The sequence below is a fragment of the Embiotoca jacksoni genome, unplaced genomic scaffold (assembly GCF_022577435.1).
Source record: "Embiotoca jacksoni isolate LCO1_2020_lvr unplaced genomic scaffold, fEmbJac1.0.p SCAF_4, whole genome shotgun sequence".
In the NCBI taxonomy this organism is placed as follows: Eukaryota; Metazoa; Chordata; class Actinopteri; family Embiotocidae; genus Embiotoca; species Embiotoca jacksoni.
In genome coordinates, this window is record NW_027185392.1 from 23,685,726 (window position 1) to 23,708,012 (window position 22,287).

A 22,287-nucleotide genomic window follows, 5' to 3' on the forward strand; every position below is an offset into this window, starting at 1 on the left:
GGGAAGGTCTTGTTTATTTCAGCAGAACAACGTCCAACCACATTCTGCACGTATTCCAACAGCATGGTTCTCTAGTAGAAGAGTCCGCTGATAAACTGGCCTCCTGCAGTCCAGACCTGTCAATCATTGAAAACATCTGGAGCATCAGGACATGAAAAACATGACAATGGAGACCCTGAACTGTTGAGACATGTTCAAAGTAAACATATATTTTACATAAAACAATAAAACTTCTCCGTTTCAACACGTGATATGTTGTCTTTGGTCTATATGCAATTAAATATGGTTTTATGAGATTTTCAAATCATTGCATTTTTTTATTTATTTACATTTTACACAGCATCCCAACCTTTTCATAAATGGGGTTGTAATTGCATAATTAACATTTCTTGCCCAGTTCAAGATGCAATATGACTTCCTGATGTCTTTGATTTTCAGAGCAAGCTAAAACTATTGTGTGAGTTTTAATGGTTTTCAAATGTATTTTTCTTTGTATAATCCTTTGTTTAAGTACATTTATCCAAGTTCTGGATTTAAGTGTAGTTTTGAGGAACTTGTACGTTACTGGAGTATTTCCATTTGATGCTACTTTATACTTCCACTTTGCTTCATCTATTTAAAAACTTTAGTTACTTTTAAGAAGAAGATTTGACACAATGGATAATAAAACAATCGCTTTTAATTGTTAAAGTTAGTTTAGTTAAAAATTAAATCAGTGGTTTCCAACCTATTTGTCTTCTTACGTCTTACATAAAGCAGTGTGCAGTCATCATCGCAGCATTTCAAATGTCCGAGTCGTTAACGGCTCCATCAAATCATGATTTTTCCGTCTAAATTTCTCACGATTTCATTTCAATAAATGTTCAAATCCAAAATTTCATCAACAATTAGAGAAGTCCAAAACCTAAAAACAGATTTGTTCATCAGAACTATGTTTTCCTTCTTTCTTCTCTCAGAAATCATCAGATGACTTTTACTTGGTGTATCTTTAAATTTAAGTGTTGGTATTTTGAACTGAGTAAAAGTGTTATGAGGTGTGCTTTAAAGGAACCCAAATGCAGACACAACAGTGGAATCTCAGGTGAACCAAATCTTTTATTTCTCCAAGGTATAGAAAACCAACAGGAGGCACACAAAATGTCTGAGTCCAAATGCGCGGGTAGGCGCTATTCCACTCCAAGCTGGAAGTTGGATCCTCCGCGAGTGCGGCTGGCAGGCTGACGGACGGACAGGCAGCACGCAGCGGGGCGTGGTTTAGCTGGGGGAATCCCGAGGTCCTCCTCAGCAAGGCGGCAGGGTGACGTAGCGAACCGAGAGCAGAGAGAGACAGACAGACTTACGGGACTGATGTCGGGTAGCTGGACGGACGGACTGACAGTGAGTAAACAGGAAACCGGGGTATTTAATCCAGCTGGAGATGATCAGTGGAATGGATCCAGCTGGATCTATGAGGTGGGCGTGGCAGATGACGGAACTAGGAGGAGGGTACTACAGGAGAGACGAAAACAAACAAAACCACATGGCAAACAATAGCAAACAGATAGGGGAATGACAGGACATGAGGAGAGGTGATTGGGGGTAAAAACAGAGGAAAACACACTCGGATCAGACAGGAATCCTAACAAAAAGATCTGAATACTTCATCCTGCCTGGATCGTTACATCGAGAAGACAGAATTAATTAAAATAACTGTATAACTGGAGCTGTTAGTGGCTCGTTTTAGGTATTTGTTAACTGAAAATTAAAAAAAAAAAAAAAAGGGACCAAATTGAAACACTTTATTTCCCAACTTGCAGCATCAGTGTGACGTTTACATTCTCACTGTGGTTTCCAGTTACCAGTAATCTGCTCTTCAAGATCTGCATATCACATACAGCAGCAGGCGAGTGTGAATACATGCTCCACCTCAGTTCCACATTTGTCTGAAGTTCTCTTTTCAACCTGACCAGAGAAAACAGAGAAGAAACTAAATTCAAACACTTCAGACACTCTGATAATGATATTTTCCCCTAATGCTGGACATGGAATAGCTTCATTCTGAATAAACATCATAAGGGTCATTAATATTAATACTAGCATGAGTATCAAAGTGCATAAGAAGAAGAAAACCCCTTAGTTTCCACATTAACATGCTGATAAAGATGTCTTTGTCTTATAAACCCGCTGTGTGACGTATTAGAGATATGTCGTTTTTGGGGAAAGGATTTCATTGAGCTAGCAGGGTGACATTTAGAGGAGTCTGTATAAAATGAATTAATACATGATTTAGGATGTTGTTTTTGATGTTCTCTGTGTTACAGTAGTACAAAGTAAGAATGAGTGGAAAGTGACTTACAGTCGTACTAAGATCTGAGCCTCAAAAGGATCAACAGTGGACACATGCTGCACCTGCAGTTACCCACCCAAAATAAACAACACAAATACTGAGGTTCAAAAAATGATGGTTCACTAAAAACAATGATAAAGGGACCAGTAGATCTGACAATGGACTCGAACTACATGGGTCGTGTGGAGTATCAGTTTCCTGATCAAGACTGCAGTCTGAGAATGAAAAACCTGAGAGAGACTCAGCTGGGAACAAGTTCAGATTCAGAACAAACCAAAGCACGGGACGTTTTACTGGTTCACCTGGAGTCACTTTGTCTGTCACAGGTAACACTTTCATTTGAATATTTATAAATTTAATTCTCATCATTTAACTTCTATTGTGAATTGTGTCCGCTTGCATTCATGCACTTTGATGATTTATTTGAAATGACCTTCCACATCCAGACCTCCAGGTGCAGGTGAGAGGATCGTCCAACCTGACAGAGCTGAAGTTTCACCGCAGCTGTCATGTAACTGATCCTCCTTCGTATGTGTCTCAATGAGGAAAAGAAAATGAAGGAAAAAGACTGTCTTGTCGAGTCTCTGGTAGTCATGACGACAGCTGCTCCTGTGCTGTTGGAGGACATGAGGATCACCACTCTCCTCCAGTGTGTGAGTTCTCTTCACGGTGTCACCATTAAAAAGTTAAACCGCAAAGTTGAAATGAGGACAAACATTTCCATTGCTTATCTATCTTCACATGTAATCCTGCAGATGCTCCAAAGCTTCTCTCCGTTGTCGTGAGTCCATCTGGTGAAACAGTGGAGGGCAGTTTAGTGACTCTGACATGCAGAAGTGACGCAAACCCAGCAGTTAAATACACCTGGTACAAGAAAGTAAAGAGATTTTCTTTACATCCATCCGGCCGTCTGACTCTGGAGATTATTCCTGTACAGCTGAGAAGGAGCTGGGGAGGAGGACATTTGAACTCATGTCTGGGAAATGTAAGTGAATCAACTTCAGGGGCAGAAATTTGCTTGAATCTTTTAAATTACATTTTCATGAGTCCAGTGACGTACTACAATCAAACTAATTGTTCAAATATGAAACAAAATCTTCCTGAGTTGTAGGATTCGTGTAATACACTGACTAGAATTCATCTTTTGGGAAACGTATACAATCAATTCCATTCTGTGATAGAAATGTAAATCCCACCTGCAAGTATTCAAACAGAGAGTACCAAACATATCAAAGATGAAAGGGACCGTCTCAAACAACCTGACGACACAGAAATATAGAGAAGACAGAATTAATTAAAATAACTGTATAACTGGAGCTGTTAGTGGCTCGTTTTAAGTATTCGTTAAAATAATAATAATAATAATAATAATAATAATAAAAATAGATTTCAAACAAATATGCAAATCCTCTTTTTTGGTGAAAAAAAAAGGGACCAAATTGAAACACTTTATTTCCCAACTTGCAGCATCAGTGTGACATTTACATTCTCACTGTGGTTTCCAGTTACCAGTAATCTGCTCTTCAAGATCTGCATATCACATACAGCAGCAGGCGAGTGTGAATACATGCTCCACCTCAGTTCCACATTTGTCTGAAGTTCTCTTTTCAACCTGACCAGAGAAAACAGAGAAGAAACTAAATTCAAACACTTCAGACACTCTGATAATGATATTTTCCTCTAATGCTGGACATGGAATAGCTTCATTCTGAATAAACATCATAAGGGTCATTAATATTAATACTAACATGAGTATCAAAGTGCATAAGAAGAAGAAAACCCCTTAGTTTCCACGTTAACATGCTGATAAAGATGTCTTTGTCTTATAAACCCGCTGTGTGACGTATTAGAGATATGTCGTTTTTGGGGAAAGGATTTCATTGAGCTAGCAGGGTGACATTTAGAGGAGTCTGTATAAAATGAATTAATACATGATTTAGGATGTTGTTTTTGATGTTCTCTGTGTTACAGTAGTACAAAGTAAGAATGAGTGGAAAGTGACTTACAGTCGTACTAAGATCTGAGCCTCAAAAGGATCAACAGTGGACACATGCTGCACCTGCAGTTACCCACCCAAAATAAACAACACAAATACTGAGGTTCAAAAAATGATGGTTCACTAAAAACAATGATAAAGGGACCAGTAGATCTGACTAGAACTCATCTTTTGGGAAACGTATACAATCAATTCCATTCTGTGATAGAAATGTAAATCCCACCTGCAAGTATTCAAACAGAGAGTATCAAACATCTCAAAGATGAAAGGGACCGTCTCAAACAACCTGACGACACAGAAATATGTGGAATCGACCTCTCACCACTTTACATGACAACTATTATGTGGTGGTGATACGTCATGTGGGATATCATGCGCCAAAACCATGTAATAGAAGTCGTATTTCTGTGAGATAGTTTCATTTGTAACATTAAACTCACTGATGAAAAATATGTTTATGTGACATGAAATGATCCCTTAAAACGTGGTGTCGGTTGAATACATTACATCCACGCCATGTGAACACCAAATACCTCTGATATTTATTGTGGTCAAAAAACTTAATGAATATGTATATTTTAATCAAAGGTTATATGTTTAGGATCAGTTAAATGAAACCTACAAACTAGCTGCAAGTTTCAAAGAAAAATGCGAAATGTGAAATGTTATTAGAAATAACAAAAAAGATCTAACATGACAGCAGGTGTACTTTGATAGATTATGACTGAAAGAGTTTGCAACAGGAAATAAGGAGAATCCAAAGTTTAAATAAGTGGACAGCAGAGCCCTCTCGTGGACAACTTCTGTAACTGCAATATATTCAAGTCAATTCAATTCAACTTTATTTATATAGCGCCAAATCACAACACAGGTTATTTCATGGCACTTAACACATTAAAGTCCTTACAGCAAGACTTTACAATATTATACAGAGAAACCAACAATTCAACAACTCCCACATAAGCTAGGAGGGAAAAACTCCTCTTTAAGGGAGAAAAACCTCCAACAGAGGGAAGAAAAACTCCCTTTAACAGGAAGAAACCTCCAACAGAACCAGGATCAGAGGTGGAGAACATCTGTTAACAGAACCAGGATCAGAGGTGGGCGGAGCATCTGTTAACAGAACCAGGCTCAGAGGTGGGCGGAGCGTCTGTTAACAGAACCAGGATCAGAGGTGGAGAACATCTGTTAACAGAACCAGGCTCAGGGGTGGGCGGAGCATCTGTTAACAGGACCAGGATCAGAGGTGGAGAACATCTGTTAACAGAACCAGGATCAGAGGTGGGTGGAGCATCTGTTAACAGGACCAGGATCAGAGGTGGGCGGAGCATCTGTTAACAGAACCAGGCTCAGGGGTGGGCGGAGCATCTGTTAACAGAACCAGGATCAGAGGTGGAGAACATCTGTTAACAGAACCAGGTTCAGAGGTGGAGAACATCTGTTAACAGAACCAGGATCAGAGGTGGGTGGAGCATCTGTTAACAGGACCAGGATCAGAGGTGGGCGGAGCATCTGTTAACAGAACCAGGCTCAGGGGTGGGCGGAGCATCTGTTAACAGAACCAGGATCAGAGGTGGAGAACATCTGTTAACAGAACCAGGTTCAGAGGTGGAGAACATCTGTTAACAGAACCAGGATCAGAGGTGGGCGGAGCATCTGTTAACAGAACCAGGATCAGAGGTGGACGGCCATCTACCTCGACCGGTTGGGGTGAGAGGAGAGCAGAGAGAGAAAAGGACAGCATAGAGATAGAAGAGAAGAACTGTTGATGGAGACGACAATCACAGAGCAGAGACATGCAGCTCCATGACGGGACATCTGGAAAAGAAAGAACAGAAACTACACGAGTGAAGGAACTGAATGGAGACAACAGATAATAAGAAGAAACTATCGGAGAGAAGAAGATGGTGAGGTATGAGTCAGTTAAAGAGTAGGAGGAAAGAAAAGAAGCTCAGCATGTAACGAGGTCCTCCAGCAGCCTCGGCCTATAACAACATAACTAAGGGTTGGTTCAGGTCTACCTGAGCCAGCCCTAACTATAGGCTTTATCAAGAAGGAAGGTTTTGAGTCTAATCTTAAAGCTAGAGAGGGTTTCTGCCACTCCAACACAAACTGGGAGCTGGTTCCACAGGGGAGGAGCCTGAAAACTGAAGCTCCGCCTCCCATTCTACTTCTGGAAACTCTAGGAACCACAAGTAGACCAGCGTACTGAGAGAGAAGTGCTCTGCTAGGATTATATGGTTCTATAAGATCTCTAAGATATGAAGGAGCCTGGTCATGTAGAGCTTTGTAAGTCATCAAGATAATTTTAAATTCTATTCTTGATTTCACAGGAAGCCAGTGAAGAGAAGATAAAACTGGAGAAATATGATCTCTCTTGATAAATCCCATCAGTACTCTTGCTGCAGCATTTTGGATCAGCTGCAGGTTTTTAATGAGTAATTTGGACACCCTAACAACAAGGAATTACAATAATCTAGTCTAGAAGTAACAAACGCATGAATGAGTTTTTCTGCGTCACGCTGAGGAAGGATTTTCCTGATTTTATTAATATTACGTAGATGAAAGAAGGCAGTTCTGGAGATTTGCTTTATCTGGTGTCTAAAGGACAAATCCTCATCAAAGATGACTCCAAGGTTCCTCACAGTTTTGCTGGAGGCCAAGACAACATCATCTAGAGTAACTAAGTGATTACAGAAAGAGTTTCTGAGGTGTTTAGGACCAAGTACAAGAACTTCTGTTTTGTCTGAATCTAGAAGCAGGACGTTTTTGGTCATCCAGGCCTTTATGTCTTTTAGACAGGCTTCAAGTTTTACTAACTGATTAGTTTCATCTGGTTTTATAGAACGATATAGCTGAGTGTCATCTTCATAACAATGGAAGTTGATGCAGTGCTTCCTGATGACGTCTCCTAATGGAAGCATGTACAAAGTAAAAAGTATTGGGCCTAACACTGAGCCTTGTGGAACTCCATAACTAACTCTTGTTTGTCTGGAAGACTCATTGTTGACATGGACAAACTGGAATCTATCTGATATGTAGGATTTGAACCAGTCTAATGCAGTTCCTTTAATCCTCGTAACGTCTTCTAATCTCTGTAATAAGATCGTATGATCAATCGTATCAAAAGCGGCACCTGTAGAAATGTATAAATGCCCACAGCAGCTGTTTGGAGACAAACATGGATCCTGCTGCTGTTTGATGCCACTGCTTAATTAATTGTGTAAAAGACAAACAATGAAGCAGCAACTTCTGCGAATCTTTACTTGATTGCATTTAGTTGAAATGTATAGACATTTCTGTTAATAATCAGTTGAGGTCTGTGAGCGCAACTCAGTTTACAACTACAGAAACAGTCTCCGGGGTTCAATTTAAAATGTTTAACGGCACTGAAATCATGAAATAATGTACCTGCCAAATGAAACGTGCTCATCAAAATAATGAGGAAGACGCGCTTTAGTAGAGATGAAGGTGGCTCTGAAAAGAGCCGTTGTGGTTTGTGGAGCAGCAGACAGTTTAAGCCCTCTCCCCGCGGATGCGGCGGGCCAGCTGGATGTCTTTGGGCATGATGGTGACCCTCTTGGCGTGGATGGCGCACAGGTTGGTGTCCTCGAACAGGCCGACCAGGTAGGCCTCGCTGGCCTCCTGCAGCGCCATGACGGCGGAGCTCTGGAAGCGCAGGTCGGTCTTGAAGTCCTGAGCGATCTCTCTCACCAGGCGCTGGAAGGGCAGCTTGCGGATCAGCAGCTCCGTGGACTTCTGGTAGCGGCGGATCTCTCTCAGAGCCACGGTACCGGGCCTGTAACGGTGAGGCTTCTTCACGCCGCCGGTGGCCGGGGCGCTCTTACGGGCGGCCTTGGTGGCCAGCTGCTTCCTGGGAGCTTTGCCTCCGGTGGACTTACGGGCGGTCTGCTTGGTTCTTGCCATGTTTCTTCTTTCTCGAAACGGGAGACGAGTAGTAGAAAGAGAGGCGACACGCGGCTCTTAAACTGTGGGACCGGCTGGGAGCCGGTGACGCTGCTTCAGACCTCCGCCTCCTGATTGGTGAGTGGCTCCTCCTGGAGCTCAGCGCCGCCTCGAGGAGCGCCCTCACCCCCACCCTCCCCTCAGTCTGCGCTGCTCATTGGAGGAAAGTCGGTTCAAATGTTCCGCTAAAACTCAGAGCGGGCCTCCCTCTGCTGCGGCTCCTCTGGTTGGTCACCGGCAACCTCCCCGCGCTCTCCGCGGACATATAACGGAGGCTGTCGGCTGCTGGAGCCACATTTTCTTCGAGTCTCGGCTCCTGAAATATCTGAAACATGAGTGGACGCGGAAAGACCGGCGGGAAGGCCAGAGCGAAGGCCAAGACCCGCTCCTCCCGTGCTGGACTCCAGTTCCCGGTCGGCCGTGTTCACAGGCTGCTGCGTAAAGGCAACTACGCCCAGCGTGTCGGTGCCGGCGCCCCCGTCTACCTGGCGGCTGTGCTGGAGTACCTGACCGCTGAGATCCTGGAGCTGGCTGGAAACGCCGCCCGCGACAACAAGAAGACTCGTATCATCCCCCGTCACCTGCAGCTGGCTGTCCGCAACGATGAGGAGCTCAACAAGCTGCTGGGCGGAGTGACCATCGCTCAGGGCGGCGTGCTGCCCAACATCCAGGCGGTCCTGCTGCCCAAGAAGACCGAGAAGGCCGCCAAGAAGTAAACGAACATCCGTTTACCGACCAGCGGACCACAAACAAAGGCTCTTTTAAGAGCCAAACACTCTTCTGAAAGAGCTCTGATCCTCATGTGTCTGATGAACCTCAGGGAGACCAACATCTGTCACCATGTAAAGAAAACATCATCTGATCACTAGTGATCACTAGTGCACAATGGAACTGCTAAATGTTGAAGCCTTTTTGGAAAGGTCTATTAATTCAGTGAGAACAGGACAAACTTCTGATAATATTTGTAAAAGTGTTACATTCAGAGAAACTGAGAAGTGTTAACGTTACTTGTGCAGATTTGATTTAAATGGTCATTTGTTATTGATTTACAGTTCATTCATCGTTGAAGACAAATTGGGAGAATTCATCACAAAAGAAAATCAAATGTTTACACTGTTTTTGTACAAACATCAAACTCATTACAAATAGCATTAACTCTTCATCTGAGAAATGAGATCCACGACATGTTTGACATCCAAGAGGAGCGCTGAGGCCAAATAAACCTGGACATCCACCGACTGACAAACAAACACACTTCAAAAGGCTCCAACAGACGAACTCCCCTCAAACACCTCAGATGTCGTGTCTGAAACACCAAGAAGCTTAAAAGGCTCCACCTTACTCAAATATCTGTCACGTCCCGGGAAAGGTTTTAAAATAAACCGTAGTACTCTGAAACTTCAGGCCCTACAGAGAGAAGTATTAATACATCTCATGCTGAACCAGCTGCTTTTATTGTGCAGGTTTTTATTTAGATAAAGTAAGAAAAACAATCTAAAACACCATATTCAGAGCAACCAAGTAGCTCTTGATGAAAATATATTCTAGCCTACAATATTCCTCTCATATCTTTATAAAATTATACTGTTATAAATGATAATGCATATTTACCTTCAATTAATGAACCTTATATGAGGTGTTTTTTTTCTTCCTACATTATAAATAAAGTTGAGTTGAGTTGATGCTCCTCATGGTGATAAAACCCTTCTTCCTTTATGTTGTTCTTAATTACTTTTACAAACTTGTATTGCTCTTCTCGATCTACTCTTGTATTTCAGCTCCTGTTTAACTTACTATTATTCATATTATTTTATTACAGCTTTGATCCCTTTAAGGCATTTTACTGTCTTCATTTTTATTCTTTTTTTTTTTTAAATCTAGTTCTTATTTCATTATTTTACTAGTCCTTTTTTAATTTATTTTTTACTACTGTCTGTAAATATAAACAGACCTGTGTTTTCACGAAGTTCTTCTGCTCCTGATTTCCGCTGTTGGTCATTAGGTGGCGCTAAAGCGCCAACGAGTTAATTATCAGGCCTCAGAAGAATCCCGCCTCGATCTTCTCCCACGTCCTCAGACCAGAAGTAGACCTCCTGCTGTGAAGCAGCAGAGCATCGTTGAGTAGAAACCTGCTGAACAGCAACAATGAGCGGACGCGGTAAAGGAGGCAAAGGACTCGGGAAAGGAGGCGCCAAGCGGCACCGGAAAGTTCTCCGGGACAACATCCAGGGCATCACCAAGCCCGCCATCCGCCGTCTGGCCCGCCGCGGCGGCGTGAAGCGCATCTCCGGTCTGATCTACGAGGAGACCCGCGGGGTGCTGAAGGTGTTCCTGGAGAACGTGATCCGGGACGCCGTCACCTACACCGAGCACGCCAAGAGGAAGACGGTGACCGCCATGGACGTGGTTTATGCTCTGAAGAGGCAGGGACGCACCCTGTACGGCTTCGGAGGGTAACTTCAAGTCACCCCTCAAACCAAAGGCCCTTTTTAGGGCCACCCATCTTCTCTGCAGAGAGCTCATTTCCGGTGTGTGCTGTTCCTTTAAATCTCTGCAGGTGATATTCACACCAGTGATGAATGATGGTCAAGAGTTCGGATCTGATGCCAAGAACACAAAAAGATTTATGTTTTCAGGAAAGAGAAATCCTCACATATGAACACGGCCTCCAAATACACTGCAGCTGCTGCAGAAGAGGAACCGACCGATTAGAGACTCTGTTATATATACATGTATAAATCCACACGTTGTAGATAACCTTATTCATTGCTCATCATTTCTATCTCTTATTTGATGTATTTGTGATATTTTCCTTATTGTGTCTCTGCTGCTGTAACGACTAAATTTCCCCCGTAGGATCAATAAAGTCTAAATCCGATCAAACTGAACATCGTTGGCTGCTCTTATAAACATTTAGTAGGTTTGTTGTTTATTGACTCAATCTTCTCACTGAGGATTGAAGTTGCTCACAGCTTCTTATAAAACTATTTATATCTTTCAATCTTTACGACAAAACAACATTGATTTATTGATGTATTTATCTCCATTTATTTGAATCCGTGTGAATGAAACAACATCTGCTGGTTTTATGAATGAAGGAAGTGAAGTTTGAACGTCGACACACTTGAAGTCTCAACAAACAGAGTTGTGTTGTGATTCATTTCCAGATGTTGAACAACTTTGTGTTGCTGCCACATCCCCTCTCAGTCCTCCACACACATCACATCACACACACCGTTGTTGTTGTTGTTGTTGTTGTTGTTGTTGTTGTTGTTGTTTACAAACGGACTCACTTCCTCATGGGACTGTTTGCTCTCAACAATAACGACACTTTTCAGAGCGGTTGTCCGGCGGAAGGAAAAGTAGTTCCTGTCAAATACACATTTACTCCAAATTACTGATTTTAAATGTTGATTTTTAATGAGAAATACTGGAAGAGAAACGTTTGAAATCAGAAGTGTTGATACTTCAGCATCGATCCGCACACTTCTAGTCATCAAACCTCGAACCTGAAAGCCTGAACGTTGTTGGTGAAGGAGAAAAGCAGTCGTTGAACAAACCATCTGCAGAGCAGCGCTGCATGTCGTTCAGCTTTAAACTATGAACTCCCTTCTTTGTCTGGTGGCGTCTGTTTGAATCTGAATCTCTTTCAAACACTTCACAGCTTTTATAAACTCCAGCGGGAACTTTCAAAGATGCTGAACTGTGTTTCCAGGAAGTGTTGGTGGGCGATGGAGAGCAGAGTGGAGGTTTGATGTCGACCCGGTGAGCTCTGTATCTGAGGATCTGGGTAGAAAGGCTGCATGTCCATGAGGCTGATCTGTGACTCTCAGCAGCCTCTGATCACTTCTCCTCACTGGGTTCTGGTTCTGGTTCTGGTTCTGGTTCCCGTGTGCAGTCAGAACCTGGAAACAAACATCCTGTGACCCGACTGCAGGATGTTTGTTTGAAGCTGTTGTGATGCTGCTGAGGACCAGATCAGAGACACTCAGTCAAACCGGCGGATTTCATCTCTTGTTGCTCTCAGTCACTTTTTAGTTTTCCTTCTGAGCACAAACTGCATCCAGTCTGTTTGAGCAAAGACACGTTTCCATGGAAACACACAGAGCCTCCAACTCTGAGAGCAGCTCGACCAATCACAGGCGGGCGGCAGCACAGGGGTATTTGCATCGAGCCCATATAAATGCACTGGCTCTCACTGGGTGTCTTCATACGTCACTGTTCGTGTCCAGTCATCAACATGCCTGAACCCGCCAAGTCTGCGCCCAAGAAGGGCTCCAAGAAAGCCGTGACGAAGACTGCCGGGAAGACCGGCAAGAAGAGGAGAAAGACCAGGAGGGAGAGCTACGCCATCTACGTGTACAAGGTGCTGAAGCAGGTCCACCCCGACACCGGCATCTCCTCCAAGGCCATGAGCATCATGAACTCCTTCGTCAGTGACATCTTCGAGCGCATCGCCGCGGAGTCCTCCCGCCTGACTCAGTACAACAAGCGCTCCACCATCACCTCCCGGGAGATCCAGACCGCCGTGCGCCTCCTGCTGCCCGGGGAGCTGGCCAAGCACGCCGTGTCCGAGGGCACCAAGGCCGTCACCAAGTACACCAGCTCCAAGTAAACCAGCTCCAAGTAAACCAGCTCCAAGCAAACCGCCCGGCTGGTTCCATTCAACCCAAAGGCTCTTTTCAGAGCCCACACTCCATCTAAGGAACAAATCCCCGATAGTGTACTTCATTCATCAACACGGATCCAGAGGTTTTAAAGTGGCGACATATCTTTATTATGACCTGATATTTGTTCTACAGGGAGGTCATCGTGCACCGCTTCATGTTTGAATGTTGAGCAACAAACTGCTACGATGAAGGAAGGTTTGCTGTACAAACAGCATGAGATGGTGAAGGTGTCACCTTCCCTGTTTTTAAAGGCTGCTGTTTGTCGGTGAGTCCTCTTGCTCCATTCTCAATATTTCATTTACCGTTGCTGTTGCTGTACAGAGAGGAAGGTGCACATTCCTCTCACTTATTGATCAGCATTGATGAGCTGACGACTTTATATTTGTGATATTTGACAAATGCGTCCTCAGGTTTCCTGTAGGATGATTTGAACTCTTCTAGGAATGTTTCTCCCCTTTAAGATTTCCCTGTGAGGGTTATTATTTGCTGGTATTGTCTTTTTAGTCATTTCCAGAGAGAGTGTTTACTTACAATGTGTTGGCTTTCTGATTGTGTCTCTTCATCAGGTCACTTTAATGAATGTTCTTGTGAAAAGTGAAGCTGGAACCAAACGGTTCTGGTTGATGACAGATGAGCTCCACCTGAGTGGCACTAATTATATCCATGTTTTTATTTCTTTATCTTTTGCTCTGCAGGAAAATGGATGAGTGCATCCTCTGGTGTGTTTTTGTTGGTTCTAATTTCTTTTCTTTTTTTTAAATCCCTGCCTGCATGCTGGTGGATTCTTGCCACTCGTATGATCAACTGTGCTCGTCCGCCACAGCTGGATTACAGTAAGGTGTCATTTTACAGACCGTTCCGGCTGTACTCGGTCTTTATATTCACATTAATGATGATCATTAATATCAGCCAGCAGCGCCAGAATATTTGAGTATGGGAGGGTTTAGATGGAGGACCAGTTTCACCCGATTCACCAGAGAACTCACCGTGAGCTTCACCTCGGACCGAACACGCTTCACTTCTCTGCGTTCTCCCGGAGCTTCATCTTCTACACCGTTTGCAGAACTACATCAACTTTACACGCTCACAGACGCTGCACCGCGCGGTGGGATTCAAACCCGCACGGTGGGATTCAAACCTGCACGGTGGGATACGGCGGGATTCAAACCCGTGCGGCGGGATTCAAACCCGCGCGGTGGGATACGGTGGGATTCAAACCTGCACGGCGGGATTCAAACCCGCACGGTGGGATACGGTGGGATTCAAACCTGCACGGCGGGATTCAAACCCGTGCGGCGGGATTCAAACCCGCACGGTGGGATACGGTGGGATTCAAACCTGCACGGCGGGATTCAAACCCGCACGGTGGGATACGGTGGGATTCAAACCTGCACGGCGGGATTCAAACCCGCACGGTGGGATACGGCGGGATTCAAACCTGCGCGGGGCAATACAAGTAATGAAGAAATGAACTCTCCATCGTTTGTTCAGTGAGATCATCTACTGGTTAGGAGGACCGCAGTTTAATTTTCAGTGTCACAAAAGAGAACAGCCATCTCCTGCTACAGCACATGTTTACTATTGTTTCACATCTTTGTCATCAGTTTTTAGTCTTGTGACTTCCCTGTTCCCTGGTCAGCGGTTGGGAGATGAGCTGACAGGCAGGTCGGTGTGTGAGGTCAGAGGTCAGAGGGAACAGTCTGTGGTAAGAAGGAGGATGTCAGATGTTTTCGGGTTCATCCTGAGAGTCATGTGCCCTTTTTAATTTGAATATCGTGTTATATCACTGTGAAGTGCTGATTCAACATAGTGGGCCGGTTAAGTGGGGCAATTAGACCGTTAATCAGGAAGAAGGAAGGAAACGTGGGCTGTTTATGAGGAAGTTTATCCGGGAACTACTTGGTTCCTCTGGTCGGAGTGGATATGATTATAGATTACTCATTACAGTCTCATATTGGACACAAAGTCTCTTAAAAGACGTGAAGGTAGTCCAGATTATTCTGCTCAGACCCTCCTCCTTCGTAACTCTCTCATAAAATGTAGCCTAACTTTTACTCTTGTATTTACTTTCATGAGTCGTCTTGTGTTACATGAAACTCTTCAGTCCGCAGATCCTTCAGGTCCAAAGTGGAAGTGAACTGTTGTTAAATACTGTATTTAAAGTCACTTCCGGTCTCTGCTCGTCATTCACTGGAACACAAAGTAGCTGCAGAGAAAATGATGCACTTTATTGTCATTATAATTGTTGAGCAGGTGAACCGGTGACGGTGAGCAGGAAGTGAGCCTCCAGCACCATCAGTGTGTTTGCTGCCACCACAACATCAGGACTTTAATCCTCCCTGGTCGTCAACACGCGGTTGTTCTGGCTTCGAGTCAGCGAACAAACATGCGTGTCAGCTGGAAAACCGCTTTTGATGGAGCTCTGCTGCGTCTGCATCATTTTCGAGGAGGAAAGAGAGGCTGAAGCCGCCGAGCAGCGCAGCGCGGTGGATCCGTCAGGTCTGGAGGCTCTGTGGACAAACAGCGGAGCGCAGCAGAGCTCTCCATCACCCCGACATGAGGCCACACAGGTCCGCTACCGGCTCCCTGTCTGTCGGCCTGTCGCGATGCTCCGACACCGAAGTTTCACGCTCTTATTTCCGCGGAGAAAACACAAGTGTTCCCGTCCAGCCTGCACGGAGAGGAGCTGAGTCTCTACGGTTCTCATGGGGTGTTTAAGGTCCGCCTCCTGCTCCGATCTTTTCATTACTGTCACTCTGACTCGTCTCGTTTCCACAAGGATCCAAAGGAAAGTGTACCATGGTAGAAGAAGCTCCAGCTCCAGCCGTCGCTCCGGCTAAAGCGGCCAAGAAGAAGAGCACCAAGCCGAAGAAGAGCGGCCCCAGCGTCAGCGAGCTCATCGTTAAAGCGGTGGCCGCCTCCAAGGAGCGCGGCGGCGTGTCCCTGGCCGCGCTGAAGAAGACTCTGGCTGCCGGAGGCTACGATGTGGAGAAGAACAATGCGCGCATCAAGACCTCCGTCAAGAGCCTGGTGGCCAAGGAGACTCTGGTCCAGATCAAAGGGATCGGGGCCTCCGGCTCCTTCAAGATCAACAAGAAGGCTGAAACCAAGACCAGCAAGCCCGCAAAGAAAGTGGCTCCTAAAGCCAAGAAGCCCGCCGCCAAGAAACCTGCAGCCAAGAAGCCCAAAGCTGCAGTCAAGAAGCCGGCAGCAGCAGCCAAGAAGTCCCCCAAGAAGGTCAAGAAGCCCCCAGCGGCCAGGAAGGCATCCAAGAGCCCCCAAAAAGCAGCCAAGAGCCCCAAGAAGATGGTGAAGAAGGCAGCTGCAGCCAAGAAGGCTCCAGCAAAGAAGGCAGCACCCAAGAAGAAGTGAGCTGGCAAACATTCACACTCACCAAAGGCTCTTTTAAGAGCCACCACAGCCTCCTGAAAGAGTTCATTCCTTTCTCATGTCACCAAGAACAACAGCACAATGTACAAGGAGCACCAAGTGGGACCGTTACACTGCTAATCAGAGGAAGGAAGGAAGGAAGGAAGGAAGGAAATGTGGGCTGTTTATCATCAACTTTATCTACCAACTACCTGCTTGCTCTGATTACAGGATATATGATTACATATTACTCATTACTGCCGTTAAGGTGGTCGACATTATTCTCAACACCTACAAATAAATGCAGATACATAAAGAAATATTCTTTTGGAGTAAGTACTCAAAGACATGAATAGTTTTATAAAGCTGAGGGCAGCAACTTCAATTCAATATTTCTGTTTAAAAAAAAAAAAAATCTTCTTGATAATTACGGTGTTACTAAATACATTTGAAAAGATTGACTCTATCAACAACAAACCTACTAAATGTATATATGAGCAGCCAGCAGTGTTCACTGACCGTCCCATCTTTTTCTGACAGGTTATTTCAAAATGTATTGATACATATATTGATGAGGCTTGAATTGAATTCATTTCTGTATTCTTTATATAACCGAGTCTCAGTAATCTGCCGGTTCCTCTTCTACAGCAGCTGCAGTGTATTTGGAGAGACTGTGTTCATATCTGATGATTTCTCTTAAAGACACTTTACTCTTTTGTGTTGAGTAAGACACAGGATTGACTTGAAGCTCCTCCTCACATCAAAGCTCTTCATGTTCTCGGACTGAGTTGCAGCTTTTGTCAGCTACGCTCCGAAGCTGTGGAACAAACGACCTGTTCGATATCAGGGAAGCTGCTCAGTTAATACTTTCAAAAGAAAGATCCAAACGTGTCTCTTGACATCAGACTTTAACTGCCGACTCTTGAAGCTCTCTTACACCTGCCACGCTCTTGAACTACCGCGCCTTTCAGAGAGAGGCGTATTGCTCATTTTATATTTTCCACTTGTATTCCTTTTTATGCATTTTATCGGTTTCTTATGTATTTTATGTTTTATCTAATTTCTTTTCTATATTTATACATTGTTCCTTTATATGTATTTTTATGTGAAACACTGCGTAATTCTGCGAAGCACTTTGAGCTGCATTTCCTGCTATGCAAATAAAGTTCATTATTATTATTATATTATTATTAACAGCCCACATTTTACTTGGTATCAGATCAGAACTCTCGGCTATCATTCATCACCGATCTGAAGAATACCTGCAGGGCTGCAGGGCACGATTCTATTCTATTATTAAAGAAACAGGATTAGGCCGTAGGATTTAGGTGGCTTTTTTTTTATTTTTATTATTGTTATTATTATTATTATTATTATCATCATTTAAAACTAATTCATCTATCACCCTGAAATTACACACTCAGCTACGGTAGGTGGCGCTGTGCACCTATTGAAGTTGTTTGCGATCTGCCAATCAAATCAAAGAAGAAGGGAGAGATTTAAATCAGGGGTGGGCAAACTACGGCCTGCAGGCCACATTCGGCACGTTGGTCTTTTTAATCCGGCCCACCGAAGATTGGTACAGAATTGCCCAAATCAAATCATATCATAATTATGACTGCATTCATTTGACCTTGTCCTGTAATACCTGGCGGTCCACCAGGTGGCGCACTAGGCGCAGTGACACATTGACTTGATTTTGCGGAGGCCGGGCTGCTCTCTGTTGTCACTCTGCTGCTGCTCTGAACACATCTGCAACAATGAACGGGCCAAAGAAAAGAAAAGTCGACAGCGAGCGCCGAGTGTTTCATAAGGAACGGACGACTAAATACTTTTTCACTGAAGTCCGGTCGAAGGCTGTGTGTCTTATTTACCAAGAAACCGTTACGGTTTTAAAGGAATACAACATCAGCTGTCACTTTTCCACCGAGCATGCTAATTGCGCTAACAACCAGTCAACGCGGGAACGGACGGCGACCGCTCGGAGGTCGGCAGATCGTTTGCAGGATCAGCAAAACACCTTCATCTGACAAACTGCCATCCAAGAATCAAGCACGAAGCCAAGCTATTTGCTGGCATTCAAATTAGCAAAGACCAGCAAGCCTTTCTCCGAAGGGGAGTTTCTCAAAGAGTGCTGGTAGAGACAGCAGGTATCTGGTGTCCTGAGAGCAAGAACAAATTAGAAAACATGAGCTCATCACGCAGGACGGTGACTCGCCGTGTTGAGATGATTGACGAAGACTTGGCTAGCAAGCTAAACAAAAAAGCGGAGTCATTTACATTATAATCCTTGGCATTGGACGAAAGTAACGACATAAAGGACACCGCTCAGCTTTTAATTTTTATCAGAGGGATTAATGACAATTTCGAGATAACAGAGGAGTTTTTGGCCATTGAATCCCTGAAGGGGAAAACGCGGGGAGAGGACTCGTATGACGGCGTGTCGGGGGTCATCGAGAGGCTCCAGCTACCTCGGAGTAGCTCGCCAACGTTACCACAGACGGATCGACAAACCTGACTGGAAAAAACGTCGGGTTGCTCAAAAGAATCCAGGAGAGGGTGAAAGAGGACAACCCTGAGCAGGAGGACATTTTCTTACACTGTGTAAATCCGTCCTGCAGCTCGACCACGTGGTGAAGCCGGTTGTAGAAGTGGTTAACTTTATTGGAGCGAGGGGACTTCACCGTCGTCAGGTTATTAAGTTTCTTGAAGAAACTGACTCTGATCACCAGGACTTGCTTCACCACTCCAACGTCCGCTGGTTAAGTTTGGGGAAAGTACGTCAACGAGTGTTGGAGCTCAAACAGGAGATTATCTCATTTTTGGAGCTACTTGAGAAAGCTGACGATTTTCCTGAGCTGAGTGACAGATTGTCTTTGTGATTTGTCTTTTGCTGTGGACGTACTGACACACATGAATGAGCTGAACGTGAAGCTACAAGGGAAAGACCAGTTTGTCCATGAAATGTACACAAACGTCAGAGCCTTCAAAACCAAGCTAGCTTTATTCTCAAAGCAAATGTCAAACAAGTCATTTGCTCATTTCCCCACACTGGCTACGCTGAAAGACGTCCTCGACATGAAGACATACAGGAAATCACTGGACAACCTGCACGGAGAATTCTGCCATCGGTTCTCTGATTTTGGAAAAATTGACAAGTCACTTCAGCTGGTGTCGTGTCCCTTCAGCTGGTGTCATGTCCCTTCAGCTGGTGTCGTGTCCCTTCAGCTGGTGTCGTGTCCCTTCAGCTGGTGTCGTGTCCCTTCAGCTGGTGTCATGTCCCTTCAGATGGTGTCGTGTCCCTTCAGCTGGTGTCGTGTCCCTTCAGCTGGTGTCGTGTCCCTTCAGATGGTGTCGTGTCCCTTCAGCTGGTGTCGTGTCCCTTCAGCTGGTGTCATGTCCCTTCAGCTGGTGTCGTGTCCCTTCAGCTGGTGTCGTGTCCCTTCAGCTGGTGTCGTGTCCCTTCACACAAGACCCTGAAACGGCACCACAGGAGTTTCAGTGTGAACTGATTGATCTCCAATGTGACACCGTCTTCAAGGAGAAGTTCAACTCTCTTAAACTGGATGAGTTTTATGCTTCATTAAGCGCAGCCACATTTCCAAACATCCAGAAGATGGCACAGAAGATGCTGGTGTTGTTTGGCCATGTGATATTTCAGTTTTTCTTTTTTAATAAATTTGCACAGATTTCTACATTTCTGTTTTTTTCTGTCAAGATGGGGTGCTGAGTGTACATTAATGAGAAATAAAATGAATTTTTTGATTTTAGCAAATGGCTGCAATGAAACAAAGTGAAAAATTTAAAGGGGTCTGAATACTTTCCGTACCCACTGTATGTGTGTGAGCAGACTTTTAGTGTGATGAACACCAACAAAGCACCTCACAGATCCCAGTTGAGTGATGAACACCTCAGATCTGTTCTGAGAATTGCCACAACAAAACTAACACCAGACTTCGATGCACTGGCAAAGAAGGGTGATCAACAACACTGTTCCCACTAAAAGTGAATGTAAGTAATAACACTGTAATGCCTTTTTTATGTTTATGTTTGATATGTATGCATCTGGTGCTGGCCCGGCCCGTCTGTCAAATTTTAAAAGTCAATGTGGCCCCTGAGCCAAAAGGTTTGCCCACCCCTGATTTAGATGGAGGATAAGAAACTGAGGTGGAGTGAGGAGTGTGGAAGAAGAAATGTCTTGGAAAACTGGATTATGACGAGAGCAGAATTTTGCGGATTGTACCGTGAATGCAGCTCTCATGGGTGATAGTTCAGATGGCGACTGTGATAATACGTCATGGCAGGAAGTTTCCAGAAAGAGGAGAACCAGGAATGGCAGTTCAGGCTGCTCTGGATTGGATTTTGGCAATGAAATCAAAAAAGTGAAGGCCACTAGATCCAGTGTGAGGAAGGAGGTTGAACAAACTGCTTGGAAAGTTGTGGTTGCGTTTAAGAAGGAAGGAGCCCATTATCACCCGTTAAAACTGACAAAGGCAATGGAGAATGAAATGGGAAAGATTAAGTTTGCAAAGTTTTTAAGCAACAGGGGGCTTTTGATCTTTGCTACAGACCAAAGGCAAAGAGAGAAAATCCTTAGAGCTGAAACTTTGAATGGAGAACAGATCAATTGTCATATTCCAGGGAGCGCTTTGAAGCCGAGAGGAGTTCTACAGGCTGGGCCATCATCAGTGTCCATAGATGAGATAATCCAGGAAGTGACAGGAGGAAAGGTAGTGAAAACTTCGAGACTACTAATACATCGAAATGAAAACTGATAACTTATCAGTGCTGCTTGACTTTGAAAAGGTCTTATCTAAGAAAATAAGAATAGGATATATGAGCTATGATGTAAAAGAGTTTATTCCAGTTCCTTTGAGATGTTTCAAGTGTCAAAGAATGGGACACACTGCAGGGCAATGGAAGGGGAAGCAGAGATGTGGAAGATGTGGAGGCGAACATGAAGATGGAAAATGTGGTCAAAATAAAAAAAATGAAATGTTGTAACTGGCAGTGCTTTTGGAGGATGTCCAGTTCAAATGCAAGCAAGGGAAGTGCAGAAATATTAAATACTTAACCAAGTGTCTTATGTGGAAGCAGCTTAAAAAAAATAAAAAAAGAAGTAAAATTATAAAACTCCATCCACAGAAACTTTTTTCCCCACGCAGTATCAAGAACTCAGAAAGCACTCGGGTTCGTTATACTGATGAGCAGGAGACATGGTTCCATTACAAACAATTATTCTTTATTATGACATTTAATATTCAAAACAGTGGTTCAATCAGAGATCATTTTAAACACCAACTACTAATAAAATAGCCCTAGACAGTTATTTAAAAGAGATGTTCAGGGCTGCAGCTTACCAGTGGAGAGGTGGACCACTAAAGGTGAGGATCCCAAAAAGAAGAGGCACCCCGATCACACGTGAGCACAAAATCACTCAAACGCAAGCACACGTGAGGTTCAGAACCAGGGGTGCACCAAACCACACGAAGGGAGACAAACACCAGGAGGCACCAACCCCACCAGCTTTGGCCCAGCAGCTCCTACAGAGACAGGCAGCAGAATTAACAAGGCTCCACTTCACAGAAAGAAAAATAACAAGAGAAAACCAAACAAACAAAATAACTCGGGTTAATAATTAATACCAAAATATATGAACTAGCACAATAAAATCACCTACCGATCAGGCAACGTTTGTCTGCTCCAGAAGGGGGGAGGAGGGCTTGTAGCGCTGCTACCGGCAACTATGTAAACAAGACTGTTACGGACGTGACACCATAATATAATAAAACCAGGAGTAATCGAGACCTACCGACACTGATCCGCAGGTGAGGCACCTGTGCAGGATGAGGGGAGCCCAAGAGATCGTCTACAAAATAGAAGAAAGCTAATATAACACCAGAAAAGCACGACTGACAGAAACAACGTGGCAGCACTCTTGCATACCTGCAACAGAGGTG

The 22,287-nt window shown here is 44.2% G+C and overlaps 5 protein-coding genes across 7 annotated transcripts; 4 read left to right on the plus strand and 1 right to left on the minus strand.

Annotated features, from left to right (window-relative positions):
* Positions 1-5,066: 5,066 nt before the first annotated feature.
* Positions 5,067-8,344, minus strand: LOC138209011 (histone H3). Its single transcript, XM_069167318.1, has 2 exons — positions 7,734-8,344; positions 5,067-6,140 (listed from the first exon to the last, which is right to left on the minus strand). The coding sequence occupies exon 1, from the start codon at positions 8,247-8,249 to the stop codon at positions 7,839-7,841; it is 411 nt and encodes a 136-aa protein (XP_069023419.1). The 5' UTR covers positions 8,250-8,344; the 3' UTR covers positions 5,067-6,140; positions 7,734-7,838.
* A 276-nt stretch (positions 8,345-8,620) lies between these two features.
* On the plus strand, positions 8,621-9,830 carry LOC138209062 (histone H2A). Of its 2 annotated transcripts, XM_069167413.1 has the most exons (2): positions 8,621-8,992; positions 9,489-9,830. In XM_069167413.1, exons 1-2 carry the CDS (start codon positions 8,621-8,623, stop codon positions 9,507-9,509), a joined length of 393 nt encoding a protein of 130 aa, XP_069023514.1. In that variant the 3' UTR covers positions 9,510-9,830. The 2 variants fall into 2 exon arrangements, with proteins under 2 accessions (XP_069023514.1, XP_069023513.1); XM_069167412.1 differs by lacking the exon at positions 9,489-9,830 and having other exon boundaries at positions 8,621-9,116.
* A 576-nt stretch (positions 9,831-10,406) lies between these two features.
* On the plus strand, positions 10,407-11,020 carry LOC138209066 (histone H4). Its single transcript, XM_069167417.1, has one exon. It carries the CDS (start codon positions 10,434-10,436, stop codon positions 10,743-10,745), a length of 312 nt encoding a protein of 103 aa, XP_069023518.1. The 5' UTR covers positions 10,407-10,433; the 3' UTR covers positions 10,746-11,020.
* Positions 11,021-12,528: 1,508 nt separating this feature from the next.
* On the plus strand, positions 12,529-12,903 carry LOC138209065 (histone H2B-like). The gene has a single exon (XM_069167415.1). It carries the CDS (start codon positions 12,529-12,531, stop codon positions 12,901-12,903), a length of 375 nt encoding a protein of 124 aa, XP_069023516.1.
* A 17-nt stretch (positions 12,904-12,920) lies between these two features.
* LOC138209060 (histone H1-like) lies at positions 12,921-17,509 on the plus strand. 2 transcript variants are annotated; one of them, XM_069167409.1, is made up of 2 exons: positions 12,921-13,223; positions 13,654-17,509. In XM_069167409.1, exon 2 carries the CDS (start codon positions 15,758-15,760, stop codon positions 16,328-16,330), a length of 573 nt encoding a protein of 190 aa, XP_069023510.1. In that variant the 5' UTR covers positions 12,921-13,223; positions 13,654-15,757; the 3' UTR covers positions 16,331-17,509. The 2 variants fall into 2 exon arrangements, with proteins under 2 accessions (XP_069023510.1, XP_069023511.1); XM_069167410.1 differs by having other exon boundaries at positions 13,782-17,509.
* Positions 17,510-22,287: the final 4,778 nt, after the last annotated feature.

What these genes read in the sequence shown, in the direction of transcription:
- LOC138209011 (XM_069167318.1), bottom strand. Translation starts at nt 8,249, where the DNA reads ATGGCAAGAACCAAGCAGACCGCCCGTAAGTCCACCGGAGGCAAAGCT.
- LOC138209062 (XM_069167413.1), top strand. Translation starts at nt 8,621, where the DNA reads ATGAGTGGACGCGGAAAGACCGGCGGGAAGGCCAGAGCGAAGGCCAAG. An exon ending in CCAAGAAGACCGAGAAGGCC is followed by an intron (nt 8,993 to 9,488) that starts GCCAAGAAGTAA and finishes TTGACATCCAAG; the next exon opens with AGGAGCGCTGAGGCCAAATA.
- LOC138209066 (XM_069167417.1), top strand. Translation starts at nt 10,434, where the DNA reads ATGAGCGGACGCGGTAAAGGAGGCAAAGGACTCGGGAAAGGAGGCGCC.
- LOC138209065 (XM_069167415.1), top strand. Translation starts at nt 12,529, where the DNA reads ATGCCTGAACCCGCCAAGTCTGCGCCCAAGAAGGGCTCCAAGAAAGCC.
- LOC138209060 (XM_069167409.1), top strand. Translation starts at nt 15,758, where the DNA reads ATGGTAGAAGAAGCTCCAGCTCCAGCCGTCGCTCCGGCTAAAGCGGCC.